Raw genomic sequence first — 11,285 nt, forward strand, 5'->3', positions numbered from 1 at the left:
ATCTTCATGAGCATTACTTTAAAATCCTAGCCCAAATTTAATGTGCACAAAACTCAAACTTTCATTGTTTTAAAATTTTTAAATAGATTTAAAAACATTTTTCTGTTACTTATGTTTCTCATTTTCTTTTCACTGGCTGTTGATTTGGTGTTTTGTACCCATGGTGTGCAACTTCCTGACTTTATTTTTCCAAGTAGAAGAACCTACAGGTGTCCGTCCCAGTGGAGAAGTGAACTGCTTTAAAATCAGTGTGGCACCCTGGTTTGAAACCAAGTTTAACTGTGATGTACAGATTTCTACCGCTCATTAGCATCAGTGTATTTGTCTTTAGTTCTCATTAAAGTCTGTCCATCACAGTACAGAGAAAAAGGAAATGTAACACTATGAATGAGGGACTTATCACTTCAGTATTGGCCTCCATTGCACTTGGTGGAATTGACTCTGCTGGGACAGCAAAACATTCAATGGAGTTCTTTCTGTCTATCTGTGTGTGTGTGTGCGTCCGTGCGTGTGCGTGTGTGCGCGTGCGTGCGTGCGTGTGCACTTATATTTGCTATTTGATTGTGTGGAAGGGGTGTGAGGGCTTGTCTACCCACTAAGACACTATTAAAGACTAATAGTAAAATATTAAAGACACTATTAAGAATTTTGTACGCTATTAAAGACACTATGTGTAACCAGGTTGTAACCAGGCTGAGGCCCCCTCCGGCCACCAGATGGAGGTCTCAAGTCAGACACACGCCTAATCAGGCTTGATGCCCAACAGATGGGCTAGATCTTTGTAAGCCCAGTATTGCAATCACTCTGTGTTGGGTCTTTGCTAAAGTTGTGAGCCAAGCGCCTAGCTGGTAACTCTGGGTATTGAGGTCTGTGAGCCCTTGTGCTACATCCCTTTTCTGCTCTGCGAAGGGGTCTGTGTTTTTACACGTGCCCTCCCTTCTCCAGTTTTCCCCTCTCGAGTCTGGTTCTCTCCCAAGGCTCCCCTTAGCCACTAAAGTTCCTCCTTGTTTTCTGGTTTTGTTTGGGAAGTTTCAGAGTTTGGTTTTCCCCAGTGCATCAGGGCTGCCATTCTTCCCGCGGCATCCTTTTTTTTTTTGCACTCAGTATGGTGTTTAGTTTTTCCTCCCATTTTGTTGTCTTCCATTCCTTTGAAGTGCGATATACGGGCAGGTTATTTTATGGCTGCCATAGTCTAGCGGGAGCTTGTTTGCATCGCAACAAAATGGCTGGGATTTGATTATTTCTCTTGTTTAACCTATTCTAAGATCTAACTGTTTTCACATGGGCTCACCGTCATTAAAGTGTGGTAGCTCACCCAGCACAGTGTGGGGGTCATCACCTATGTGTCCTGGGTTTAAGCCACATTACACTAAAATACTATTGTACTATTAAAGACACTAAATCACTATAATATGAAATATACACATATAATAAGATATGTAACAATTAAATGTGACTTTCTTTTACAGACATTTTGCATATGGAGCTGGAGAGATGTCATCACGACATCACTGAGCTCAGCCTATAGACTCAACTGGCCATTCATCAAGATTGACTGTCACATAGTCTGTTCTTAGAACTGCACTGTTTCTGGCTGCAAGTCTCTACCATGTGGGAACAGCTGAGGAGATCAACAGGGTTTATCTAACCATCATTAATACCACCTAGCACAAGCACTACATACTGTGTGGTGGATGACCCCTCCCCCTAAAGGGCTTAGGAGGTCCCGCTGGCTCCACGCGACCGCCCTCTTTCTGGTCGTCGTGGTGCCCCTCGATCCTCCTCGGCCCAGGCTCCACAGCCTTAGCCCCTCCCCCCAAGAAATTCCTGGGGGTGTTCCACTCTGTCTCCGGAGAAGACACGGACAGCGATCATGGTCCTCTCCCCAATATCCTGGGATCCAGGCGGCAGTGCAGGGGGTGTCCACACACCTCCTGCTAGGAAGTCCGTTCTTCGCCAAGGGAGTAGGCGTCCTGTGGTGGTTGGTCATTGTAGATTTAATGTCTGAATGTAACGTATTTATGTTTTTGTTTAACGTCAATCGTTTCTTGTTCATGTCTATCGTTTGTAATACGTGAGTGCCGCTGTCGTTTATGTTATTAAATGTTCGTCCCTGTCGAAGAAGTCTCACGCCCTGCGGCACTCGGACCGTCACACGTTACATCACCACACCAAGTCACTTCGTACACATGTCAGAGCTCCTGGAGCTTACTGCATTTCTCTGTCTCCATTTATCTCTATGCTTTGTCTGTATTTTAACTTAATGAACCAGCAAAAAAAAAAAAAAAGTCCAAATTTTATTGAGAGAGAAAGAGAGAGAGAGAGAGAGAGAGAGAGAGAGAGAGAGAGAGAGAGAGAGAGAGAGAGAGATTCAAACCTTTCAGTAAAGCGATGTTGAGAGGTTTCAGTATAAGCAAAGTTGTAGTAAAATACTCTCAAGTAAACTGAACATGTAAATTTTACATTTACGGCTTTTGGCATCTAGAGCAACTTACACAAGTGATTTGACATTTACTCATAGAATGAACACAAGAAAACAAAAGAGGTTTTGTTAGAACACAATAAAACAAAGGTTTGCCTTCTGTTCCATTACAGCATGTAAAATCCCTCTATTTAAGGAACACCACCATTTTTATCTGTCATTTTTTACATTTTGAAGTAAGCTATGGCAACCTTTGGTCTTTCACCCACCAGCCTGAACATGAGAAAACAAAACACCTGCGCAAATGAACATATACAAGTGGAAGATCCTTTGAGAGAAAGGGAAAGTTATACAATCTATGTTTGGTAAAATGGATGTAAATAAAAGCATAAACTGCTAAACTAACCTGATCAAGTGACATGTTTGACAGAAGCATAGTCACAAGTGTCCTCCTCCTTCTTGAAGGTCTCCTTGGTAACAGCATCATTAGAACTGTTTGCATTCTTATAAAACTTCACTGTTGTATAAATTAGAGCTTCATCAGACGTCCTTGCTGACTGTTGTGTGTCACACACTGAGGAATTCTCAGAGAGAATTATAGCATTAGCTGAAACAGTGTGTGTAAAATCACAGGGGTTTGTGGGTAACTGGGTTTGGGCATAAACAGCTAGGGAGAGATCAGAGGGGTTTGTGGGTAGATTGACAGTAGAGTAGACTGTAGGAGCTCCAGTGTCTGAGACAAAATGGCTTCTGGTGTCTTTGATCTCACTGTCACAGTCAGAAAGTGGAACCTGAGTAAAGAGAAAAAAATGTTGTGACCTTAACAGCAGTGTCTATGAATGAGATTGAATGTTTTTTTTTTTTTTTTTTGTCTACAACTCTTTGCATTCAAGTGAGGTACAAAAATGTATTTTTGGTCATATTAATGAAATATGTGTCTATAGTTTCCCTGGACTCCCCAGTTTGAACATTGGGTGGTGTCAGGAGTAGCAGGTGTAAACATTATGGTGGTTCCAGAGGGCTGCATGCCAAGTGTATTATAATTTTACTACATGTGTAGAGTATTATAATTCTATTACAGATGTAGTGCGCACCTGTTCCAGTAGTGGCCTGCTAATGACCTACAATCATGACTTACCTTATGGATGTATAATACATTCATGACTCACCCCATAGATGTGTGATAAACTCATGACTCACCCAGTGGTCGTGTGAGGAGTCTTGGAGGGACTGACACTTGGATGATGCTGATTCTTGACATTAATCACAAATGAATAAATTGTAATCACATACTAAACGGATGCATGGTATTGTTCACATTTAACAGTTAAATACTCACAGATATTCACATTAATCTGAGTAGGTACTCTTCAAATGCAAATAAACAGTAGAATACTTAGTCATTAGTTAATTGTCTTTAGTTCATATTCTAACAGTGCTCATGCATGTCCATTTCTAGCCAGCAGAGGGCAGCAGCAGGCAGCTCTGGGGTCTAATCAGTTCTGTTCATGACTAATAAATGTGTTTAATCTACAATGCTTACGGCACAGATACATGCTGCACTCACATCTGCACATACAGATCTGAATGTGTTATCCTCATGACAATGTTGATTGATAAGTATTGTTTTATGTGATCATTTTTGAAGGGTGTGTGTGTGTGTGTGCGCGTGTGTGGTAATACCCTGCCCCTTCCTGCTTCTCTTTCTGAGAGTCACTATGAGGAATGAGGTTCCCATCAGAAGCAGCACCAGACTCACACAAGCAACACTGATCACAGTGGAATATGGAAATCCTGGAGAGGACACAGAGTCATAATTACTGAACCAATCAAAGTTAACCTTTATCCTGATCATTCAGAAGTGTGTGATGAAGCTGACAGTGTGTGAGTAGTTTCACTTCATACAAGGCAAAGAAATCCACAGTTGCTTCAGATATTGTGGATGTGGTTGCTTTTAAACTGCATTTTGGTGCTGGTGGTTGTAAATTTGAAAACAAATTTAGTACTGTAAATTAGATGGGAAGTGTAACAATGTTCAACAGCTAATTCAGACTCTACTCATTTAGACATTTATAATATTGTTGATCAGTCATATGGGTTGGGAGGGCAGTGAACAAATAAAACACACAAAAGACACTTGGCTACAAACAGACACTAGTCAAATTTACAGCCTTGTCTACCTATAGACACTAGACTATTTTACAGTCTCCAGGTAACCTACAGACACTAGACTACAGCCTTGGCTACCTACAGGCACTAGACTACTTTACAGCCTTTACTACCCAAGGATAAAAACATTTGTTTAGTTCCTGTCATCTAAACAGCATCAACTGATTCTGGACTCTCTAGGATTTGCTAAAATAATTTTTTAATGAAGTAATTTAGAATGATGTATAGATGCTGCCTCTGCATTGTCAAAACAATAAAGCATTACACAGTTCTTGTTATTTACTCACCTATAACTCTCAGGTAGATCTGTGAACTATAAATCTTGAATCCATGATCAGTTATCCAGTCTGATGTAGTTCCACACCAGTATTCACCAGAGTCCTGTACCATGACATATCTGATAGTCACAGTCAGGTTTTGCTTTTCTCTGTCATAATACAGTGATATGTTTTTTTTACTTTCTTTTTTTCCTGATTTGTTGACCGATCCTATATAATTACAGCCACCAGTGTCCACTCTCTTGCAGAAAAGCTTGGGTTCACTCCTGTGGGATTCTGGGTAATGGCAGCTGATGTTCACAGTTTCTCCTACATAGGCATTGATGGTCTTACCACAGCATGAGCCTGTCAATCATACACATTCAGGTCAAAATGTTTGCATTTATTAATAGTTCTTAATGTTTCTTTTGTTCTAGAATTTGCTATGTTAATAAAAGGGAAATATGCCACTTTAGGAACGCTTCAGAGATCAGATCTGCATCAGTCTCACTTCCCTTACAGCTACAAACCCATGAAAATATTAAGTTTAGCTTAACCTGTATACATTTATATTTTCGCAATTTAGCAGATGCCCTTATCGAGGGTAATTTACAAAAGTACAGTTTGGCAAAATTGTTATTATTTCTGAAAGTTTTAATTGATGAAGTGATTTTGGCAAAATTGTATGTTACATGCTACTAACCTGCTGTTACATTGAGCTTCACTTCAGTGTAGGTGTGCAGTTGATCAGATACATTAACAGCACACTGGTATGTTCCAGTGTCATTTACACACAGCTCTCTGATAAACACACTGAAGAATCCTACACTTCTGTTATCACAAATTGAGAATCTGTCTTTATGAGTCCATGTACTGTTTGGATTTGTTGTTATTTGATCTAAACATGACTGATCTGTTACATTCTTACAGAAAGATTTCAGTTTGGTTTTGTATTCATCCTCATATTTGCACTTGATGGTGACTCCTCCTCCTGCACATGCAGTCACTGATATAGACTCCATATCCTTGGACTCTCCTTTATCTGAAAGACATGACAAACATCCATGTAAGAAATGGCTTCATATTGAAGTTGATCATTTTGTTTCAATTCATCCTTCCCTTTTTCTCAGCTGTGTTTTAGTCTTGGTTTGATTTGTTCTGCACCTTCTGTATGTCACTGTATGAAATTCCCTGGGAGATGTTATCATATATAACACCATTGTGCCACTGATTATTATTATTATTATTATTATTATTATTACTTTTTTATTAGGATGGTATGTTCTAGAATATAAATATTAAACATTGTTAATAAATGCAAATGTTTTGATCTGATAGGGCTGCACTATGGAAATCCCATCAATAAGACCTGCTATCTAGGAGGAAGTGTGAACATCAGCTGCAAATACCCAGAATCCTTCAAGACTGAACCCAAGTTTTTCTGCAAGAGAGTGAACACTGCTGTCTGTTCTGATAAAACATTTGTTAATAAGACAGAGATACATATAACTAAGGGAAACATATCACTGTATGATCACAGAGAAAAGCAAATCCTGACTGTGACTATTAGATATGTAACAGTGCAGGACTCTGGTACATACTGGTGTGGAGCTACATCAAACTGAAAATCTAATCATGGATACCCCGTTTATAGTATACAGATCTACCTGAGAGTTACAGGTGAGTAGATAACATGACCTGTGTAATATTTGTTGTTTTCACAATCTAGAGGAAATCATGTTTAATTGTTCATGCTAAACTTGTCTAATATGTTTCTAATCTTGAGGTATGCAAGACTGTAAAGTCTAGTGTCTGTAGGCAGTTGTGAGCAGTTTGTTCACTGCTCCTGTCTGACCCATGTGTCTGATCAGCAATTAATACTCTCTAAATGAGAAGAGTCTGAATTAGAAGTTGACCATTAGTATCCATCTAATTTATTCTGCTAAATGTATCTTCACTTAACGGTATTCAGCATGTCAAAGCAAATGTGATGTGCATTAAACACATTCATAAGTGTGAGAGTCAAATGAACCGCATATTTCATTACACGTTCAGAAATCTGTTAAAACACACATAGCCTTTTACTTTAGTAATCTTTAAGCTTTACAGTGCTTGTCCAGAAATACAACCACAAACACCTTCATCATTTACAACCGCAGAATATATAAGCAACTCCATGCACAACATCTGAAGCAACTGTTACATTCTCTTCTAAAGCAAATACATTAAAATATGTTACAGATGCACTGGACACATGTCACTGTCCACAGTCTATACCAATAATAACATGGACTCAGATTATGTCACTCTTGTGTTTATTTTTCTATTCATCCAGAGATTCCCGCTTCAACCTCATCATCACATTCATCATCATGCATCAGTCCACAGTTCACCACACCAACCACATTCTCAGGATCTAAACACACATCAGCTTCCTCTCCTGGTACAGGTGCTGACACACTGTATCAGGACTGTACAGCATGGAGTGAAACTACTCACATACTGTCAGCTTCATCAGACACTTCTGAATGATCAGGATAAAGGTTAAATGTGATTGGTTCACTGATTATGATTCTGTGTCCTCTCCAGGATTTCCATCTTCCACTGTGATCAGTGTTGTGTGTGTGATTCTGGTGCTGCTTCTGATGGGAACCTCATTCCTCATAGTGGCTCTCAGAAAGAGAAGCAGGAAGGAGCAGGGCATTACCACACACACACACACACACACACACACACACACACACACACACACACACACACACACACACACACTCACACACACACCCTTCAAAAATGATCACATAAAACAATACTTATCAATCAACATTGTCATGAGGATAACACATTCAAATCTGTATGTCCAGATGTGAGTGCAGCATGTATCTGTGCTATAAGCATTGTAGATTAAACAAATGTATTAGTCATGAACAGAACTCATTATACCCCAGAGCTGCCTGCTGCTGCCCTCTGCTGGCTAGAAATGTACATGAATGAGCACGGTTAGAATATGGACTAAAGACAAGAAACTAATGCCTAAGTATTCTACTGTTTATCTGCATTTGAACAGTACCTACTCAGATTAATGTAAATATATGTGAGTATCTAACTGTGAAATGTGAACAATACCATGTATTCATGTAGTATGTGATTACAATTTATTAATTTGTGATTAATGTCAAGGATCAGCATCGTCCAAGCGTCAGTCCCTCCAAGACTCCTCACACGACCACTGGGTGAGTCATGAGTGTATCACACATCTATGGGGTGAGTCATGAGTGTATTACACATCCATAAGGTGAGTCATGATTGTAGGTCATTAGCAGGCCACTACTGGAACAGGTGCACTACATGTGTAATAGAATTATAATGCACTACATATGTAATAGAATTATAATGCACTTGGCATGCAGCCCTCTGGAACCACCATACATTACATGTCCCAGAATCCTCCAAAGAGATCATCATTAACAGAGTATTAATTTTGTACACCTGTGATTCATTATGTTTCCTATGTTTCTCTAACACTTCCTCGTTGCAAAGTATTGCCTCTGTTTCCTTGAGAATACTGAGCGTTTCAAGTTTACCTGCTGTTATTCTGTGCAGTGTCCTGTTTCTAGTGAGTTTCTCATGACAGTCAAAAATGAAGTGTTTCCCACATCCAACACCACCTCTTTTCCTGCTCTGGATAAATGACATAAATGCACCTGTGTGTTCCCTTATACTGTTAACACCTGCTGCTCCTGACACCACCCAGCGTTCAAACTGGGGAGTCCAGGGAAACTATAGACACATATTTCATTAATATGACTCCAAAAATAAATTTTTGTACCTCACTTGAATGCGAAGAGTAGTAGACAAACAAAAATAACATTCAATCTCATTCATAGACACTGCTGTTTAGGTCGCAACATTTTTTCCTCTTTACTCAGGTTCCACTTTCTGTCTGTGACAATGAGATTAAAGACACCAGAAGTCATTCTGTCTCAGACACTGGAGCTCCTACAGTCTACTCTACTGTCAAACTACCCACAAACCCCTCTGATCCCTCCCTAACTGTTTATGCCCAAGCCCAGTTACCCACAAAGCCCTGTGATTTGACACACACTGTTTCGGCTAATGCTATAATTCTCTCTGAGAATTCCTCAGTGTTTGACACACGGCAGTCAGCAAGGACGTCTGATGAAGCTCTAATTTATACAACAGTGAAGTTTTATAAGAATGCAGACAGTTCTAATGATGCTGTTACCAAGGAGACCTTCAGGATAGAGGAGGACACATGAATATGCTTCTGTCAAACATGTCACTTGATCAGGCTAGTTTAGCAGTTTATGCTTTTATTTACATGCATTTTACCAAATATAGATTGTATAACTTTCCCTGTCTCTCAAAGGATCTTCCACTTGTAAATGTTCATTTGGGCAGGTGTTTTGTTTTCTCATGTTTAGCTTACTTCAAAATTTAAAATGCTGGTTTTCTTTCAATAGCAGGATTTTACATGCTGTAATGGAAGAGAAAGCAACACCTCTTTTGTTTTCTTGTGTTTATTCTATGAGTAAATCACAAAGCACTTGTGTAACTTGCTCTGGATGCTAAATGCTGTAAATGTAAATGTGTTCAATCTACTTGGGAGTATTTCCTACAACTTTGCTCATACTCATAAACCTCTCAACACCCCTCTCTCTCTCTCTCTCTCTCTCTCTCTCTCTCTCTCTCTCTCTCTCTCTCTCTCTCTCTCTGTCTCACTCTCTCTCTCTCGCTAAATAAAATTTGGACATAACTGGTTATGTTCTTGTTCATTATGTTCTTATCTTCATATAAGAATTCATATTTCATTAAATAAGGTTGTAGTTTATATAATTTATGCATCTGTGGGAGTTTATGGTGATCAGGGTAGGGGAACAAAACCTACACACACATGGAAGCACTTAAATAGGACCTGCCTGACAAAGTGAAGTAAACCAAAAGATCCTCAAATGCTACAAATCATGCTACGATCCAAAGAAATTCAGGAACAAATGAGATACAAAGTAATTGAGATCTATCAGTCTGGAAAAGGTTATAGAGCTGTTTTTAAAGCTTTGGGACTCCAGCGAACCACAGTGAGAGCCATTATCCACAAATTGTGAAAACATGGAACAGTGATCAATCTTCCCTGGAGTGGCCGGCTGACAAAAATTACCCCAAGAGCGCAGTGACGACTCATCCAAGAGGTCAAAAAAGACCCCACAACAACATCCAAAGAACTGCAGGCGCCAGCATTATCACAGTATAGGGGGGTCAGATCCCACATCTTTCTGTATTCAAGAGTAGCTGATGTTTTTGTGCACTGTTTTGCTGGCAGTTCTGTACCTGCCGATAGTAAACATCTAAATAGTATCAAGAGACAGTCCCCACAATGTTGCTTCCGTTCCTGTGTTGCTCATATTATCCTCTAGATGACAGTAGAAGTATCCTAGCTCAGATCAACTCATAACTGATATCATAATACTGTCACCTCTACCTCTCCAGAATTCATAGGTATCTACTGCCATCTAAAGCACAGGAGGTACGACAGGTAGAAAGTTACAGAATAATTGAACACAGCATTCTTCATATAAGAATTCATATTTCATTAAATAAGGTTGTAGTTTATATAATTTATGCATCTGTGGGAGTTTATGGTGTTCAGGGTAGGGGAACAAAACCTACACACACATGGAAGCATTCAAGAGCTTGGTGTGAGGATGGTCTCATCAGGAACTTGGAGAGAAATGTCAAAACATTGAATGTGAGAGCTCTGAACATAAAGTATCCTGCTAAGTTAGAAGAAAACAACCATGTGATCGCCCCAAAAACCCAAATCTGTTTTATATATATATATATATATATATATATATATATATATATATATATATATATATATATATATATATATATATATATATATATATATAATTAATTAGATTATTCCTACTCTTCTCTGTACAAAATGGACATATACAGTGTGTCCTTTTTTGATTATTGTTTCAAAGTCCAGCAATTAACTAGTTTATTTTAACCCTTTATTGAATTCTTCCCCTTCTGGTGTGAAATGGGTGGCCCTTATGTTGTGTAAAGCTTAGGTAAGTTTTACTCTCACCATTCTAGATCAAGATCCTAGATTGCCCTTTCCTTCCACTCTGTGTACTGCTTTCACACCAGCTTTGAGTCTGGGCAGCCTATCTAGCTAGGGTTTGAAACCCATCTATCTAAATTGCTAACTAAATTGCACTGAAAAATAAGTTTATTCATCAAGTTCAATAAGTTTCTAAATGTAAAACTGGTATTAGATCAGGTTATTTTGCAATGCAGTTTTTTCACAATCCACAAAGTTAGGCATTTGTATTTAAGCCTTTAGTTTACTTTTGATCCTGATAGAAAACATATAATATATTGGAATATATATTATATTATTATTA

General features: G+C 38.9%; 1 protein-coding gene across 1 annotated transcript; it reads right to left on the reverse strand.

Moving 5' to 3' along the window:
• Positions 1-1,849: 1,849 nt before the first annotated feature.
• Positions 1,850-5,857, reverse strand: LOC145652044 (uncharacterized). Its single transcript, XM_081701267.1, has 6 exons — positions 5,552-5,857; positions 4,879-5,214; positions 4,106-4,216; positions 3,623-3,675; positions 2,829-3,213; positions 1,850-1,973 (listed from the first exon to the last, which is right to left on the reverse strand). The coding sequence occupies exons 2-5, from the start codon at positions 4,979-4,981 to the stop codon at positions 2,833-2,835; spliced, it is 648 nt and encodes a 215-aa protein (XP_081557393.1). The 5' UTR covers positions 4,982-5,214; positions 5,552-5,857; the 3' UTR covers positions 1,850-1,973; positions 2,829-2,832.
• Positions 5,858-11,285: the final 5,428 nt, after the last annotated feature.

This window comes from Electrophorus electricus, chromosome 18 (assembly GCF_041902795.1).
Source record: "Electrophorus electricus isolate QZ-2024a chromosome 18, ASM4190279v1, whole genome shotgun sequence".
NCBI classification, from domain to species: domain Eukaryota; kingdom Metazoa; phylum Chordata; class Actinopteri; order Gymnotiformes; family Gymnotidae; genus Electrophorus; species Electrophorus electricus.

What these genes read in the sequence shown, in the direction of transcription:
- LOC145652044 (XM_081701267.1), bottom strand. Translation starts at nt 4,981, where the DNA reads ATGGTACAGGACTCTGGTGAATACTGGTGTGGAACTACATCAGACTGG. An exon ending in GATCTACCTGAGAGTTATAG is followed by an intron (nt 4,217 to 4,878) that starts GTGAGTAAATAA and finishes TGTCCTCTCCAG; the next exon opens with GATTTCCATATTCCACTGTG. An exon ending in ACTCCTCACACGACCACTGG is followed by an intron (nt 3,214 to 3,622) that starts GTGAGTCATGAG and finishes CTCTTTACTCAG; the next exon opens with GTTCCACTTTCTGACTGTGA.